Source organism: Helobdella robusta (genome assembly GCF_000326865.2).
Source record: "Helobdella robusta unplaced genomic scaffold HELROscaffold_11, whole genome shotgun sequence".
Classification (NCBI taxonomy): Eukaryota; Metazoa; Annelida; class Clitellata; order Rhynchobdellida; family Glossiphoniidae; genus Helobdella; species Helobdella robusta.
This window is the reverse complement of record NW_008703617.1, coordinates 4,952,139-4,956,181: the sequence shown is the minus strand read 5'-3', so window position 1 is coordinate 4,956,181 and position 4,043 is coordinate 4,952,139. Positions and strand designations below refer to the sequence as shown.

General features: G+C 29.2%; 1 protein-coding gene across 1 annotated transcript; it reads right to left on the bottom strand.

Annotated features, from left to right (window-relative positions):
- Positions 1-320: 320 nt before the first annotated feature.
- On the bottom strand, positions 321-2,834 carry HELRODRAFT_167613 (hypothetical protein; the record flags this gene model as incomplete). The annotated part of the gene is made up of 3 exons (XM_009013103.1): positions 321-419; positions 2,135-2,347; positions 2,772-2,834. The coding sequence occupies 3 exons, from the start codon at positions 2,832-2,834 to the stop codon at positions 321-323; spliced, it is 375 nt and encodes a 124-aa protein (XP_009011351.1).
- Positions 2,835-4,043: the final 1,209 nt, after the last annotated feature.

The following is a 4,043-nucleotide window of genomic DNA, read 5'->3' as shown; positions in this document are numbered from 1 at the left end:
GCTTTTGTGTTTTTTTTCTTCAATTTTATTTCATTAGATTTGGTTTTGACGAGGTTAATTTTATTTGATTTTGTAGACGTAAAATTATGTGTTTGTTTTTATTTGGATGACATTTTTAAAAATATTGAAATAAAATTTTATTGCATTTTTAAACTCATTTGTCAAAAAAAATTTTTGAAAATAAATGCATCTAATTGTTTTTCTTCATTTTTTTCAAAATTTTGAATTTGAGAGCTCACGATTTTTCTACTCTCGAACCGAGCTGTTCCAGATCTTAGTTTTTATAAAAATGAGCTAAGTTTGAACAAGTCAAAGCAACTTCAAATCACTTGGTAACAGCGTGAAACAGTGACGTAGTCTTTTGGAAACAATTTTCTAAATTGTTGCTTGGCTTTACAGGCAAGTCTGCTTGCCTCGGCCTATGAGTTGAATAAAATTTAAATTTTAAATTGAAGAAAAAACATCGAAAAATATCTCAAAAAATGCTTTTGTACAAAGATCAAAAATAATATTGTCGGTATTTTACCCGAATTGTTAAAAATTATTTAAACTAAAAATATTTTAAGGCAACATTTATAAAAATTTAATATTATTTTAAAATAAAGCATAGAATTTATTAGAATTAAAAAAGATATCCAAAAACATTACATTTTACACAAAACAGACTAAGCTAACTGTTAATTTTTTCTTCTTATATGTTCACCTTTTATATTATTTTTATCGACATATAAAACATTTATATATATATTTTTATACAAATAACAAAGCCGTTTAAATTTGTGTCGTCACCAATGTCAACCGCCGACATAAAACAACGGTTGCTACCATAGATAGAAAACAAATTTTGAATATCATAACGTCAGCAGTATTTATCTTTTACTTTTAAGTTAAGTTAACTTTTAGTTAATGTCATATGTTGTTTTATATTTTATGATCATAGATATGATATATTATTGTTATATATCATTATTATATATATTATATATTATTATATATATCCATGTTTATGATATCAGGTTAATTATGTGTCTATTCAAAAAAATTGAGTGGATCTCTGGTGGGCATTGGGAAATTTTCCTGTTTCAACTCTATGCTTGATTTTATTTCAGTATGTGTTGAATCGATAGTTTTGTTCAAATTTTTTTTAATAAGTGGTGGTTGCGTTTTATTGAAAAGTTATGAATGAGTTATTTTAGATTGACAATTTGCAGACTATTATCACGTTCAATCGAATTAGTTTTTTAACTACATCATTTCTTGTTTTGTTTACTTCATGCGAATTATTTTTTAAAGTTTCCTATCCGCTGCATTTATTTTTTATTTTTCACTTATGACACTCTGTTTCTCAGACAGGGTGGTCCGATTAAGTACATTTCTGGAAATGTACTAATAGCGATGTATAAATTAATGCGGGGTACATTTCGCTATTAGTACATTTCTGGAAATGTACTAATAGCGATGTATAAATTAATGCGGGGTACATTTCGCTATTAGTACATTTCTGGAAATGTACTAACAGCGATGTATAAATTAATGGGGGGGGGGTGCTTAAGAGTAGGATGCTTTATTTGCGGTAGTCACACCAAGCCTGTCGATGCAATTACGCAAACATTTTTTTTTTCTGGCTTCTTTCGTTTTGATCGATTGGAAAACTGAGAATTTTGGCTGCATTTATGTTACAGCAGCTTTTTTTAAACAATTCTAGCGAAAAGTTTTCAATTTTTGGATACAACATGCACGAAAATTAAATACTAGTGTTTCTTTTTGACGGCTAGTACGAGGATAAATCTATGTTTGCCACACTTGAATTATATGTAAATTTATCGTAGCGTGAATTGAATTAGTATTACATAGATTGTAACGTACGAAAGGAATGTGTATCAATGTGTTTTGAACAATTGGCTGATTACTTCATTATGACTTCTTTTATTATTTCACTCACATGATTATTTTTTTGTACTAATAAATACAATTTTATTTGAAATGTATTCATATTCCCAAAGAAAATGATTTGTAAATTGGTTGTTAATAAAAACTAGAGATAGTACTAATAAAATACATTTATAAAATAAAGTTCGTGGCATATATATATTGAACGTTTGGTTAGATCTGAGAGTCTTGTACCACAAGGCACGTTCAAGTGGGTATGCCATTTTCGAAATCCAGCATTGTGGAGACGAGAGAAAAAATTTAATTTTTCTAAATAGTAACTTTTTGTAATGGAACCAGTTCTATGGAATTCAATTCCAATCTGTTTAACTTTTTTCAGAGAACCATCATTAAGGGCTGTGTCCATGGACTCCCATTCCCAGCTCTCTATGTCAATTTTCAGGTAATCAATTGTAACCTAAAAAATTTTTATGAGAATAAATGATATCTGTTTATAATTATGATACCGTCTTACATTTTTTTCATTGAAAATTTCTCTGAAAGACTTTAATGTGTTGAGCCGCCATAAATAAATGTTGAATTTATTTGATCCAGCTAGTCCCTCGCGATAGAAATATATCGAGTTGTTTCTTTTGTGTGTCTGAACTTTCATGCTGAGGTTGGAAATGCATAAAAAAAGTTATTTTTTTAATTTTATTACAGTAAAAAAACGTTAATACAGTTAAAATTAAAATAATTAAAAAATTCATATAAATTTTTCATTAAAGAAATTATTTTTTTTTAATTTCCATTAAATGATTGACACCAGAAAAATATTGTTGCAAATCTTTTCTGGTCCATATCATAAATTTTTTATTCTTGTTCATTTTTACTGAATACACCTTTATCCAGTCTACTCCGTAAGGTCCTCTTTCCGTTTTCTGGCACATCCTTCTTTTTTCCATTTTTCTTCCACTTCAGTACAGTCTTAATTTGGCTGATATTAACCATTCTAAAATAATTACCAAAAAGTTTCATTTTTTTCATTTAACATTGGCATACTAATGACGGTCAGGATGTAAAATATTATGACTGTTTTACAATATAATTTATGCTGGTTCAGTTTGTTGTTAATCAAGGGACGGTGTATCAATGATGGATTCCGATAGGTTCAGATAACAAAATACGAGCTTGTTATTCCTTAGCAGAAAAAATAAGCTAGCAGCACATATGGTTTGGTAGTCAGCGCAGATTGCAAAATGTGGATTATTTCAAAAAAAAGTTGTTGATCTAGGCGTCGTTCTCGACTCAGGCCATTCTATGAATAATCATGTTTAATGTTTCTGTTAACGATTATTTTACCAGCTTCATAAAATAAGAGCGATCAGATGTTACCTCTCAGAAGAGTCTACAAAAATTCTGGTGACCAGCCTTGTTTGTACGTAGATCGATTACTCTCATTCAATAAAAGTTAACTGATGTACATTCAATCGGTTTTGAGGCGTGCCGCTAGATTAATTGCTCGAGTCTCTAAATTTTACAGCAGCAGTCCTGATTAAATGAATACGATTTGAAATCGTTCTCATGGTAAAAAGAACTGTCTAACAGGAAAAACACCAGCCTACTTGAAAAAGATGTTAATCTTTGTTTCGGATGCTCTTAAAAAATAGACTGAGTTTAGCAGAGACGGAGATCTCGTTTGTCCTCCGTTCAAAACATCTCATTTTGTTGCTAAAGGGTCTTCTTTTGCAGCAGCCAAGACTTGGAACTCATAACCATTTGACCTAAAAGTTGATACTGACATCAGTCGTTAGGTTTTAAAAGCCTGTCTAAGCATCATTTTTTAACAAAACGAATATATATATATCTATATATAAAGATATTTATTTATTACTCAAGATATATGTTGTTAATTTATCTTTACTTTCTTTAATGTAATTCAATTTTTAAAAAATTAACCAAAACCGACCTGGGATCGAAGGCACGTACCAAACATTTGAATGATCGTACAATACCGTCATCAAACGACCATTCGTTGTTGATGCTGTGTTAATTAAATAAATACTTTATTTTATAACATGTAAGCATATTTCGTCTATTAATTTATGTTTTCTTGATCAAAATTTTTTAGGCTGATATAAATTGTTTTAATTAAGACCATCATAAGGTATATC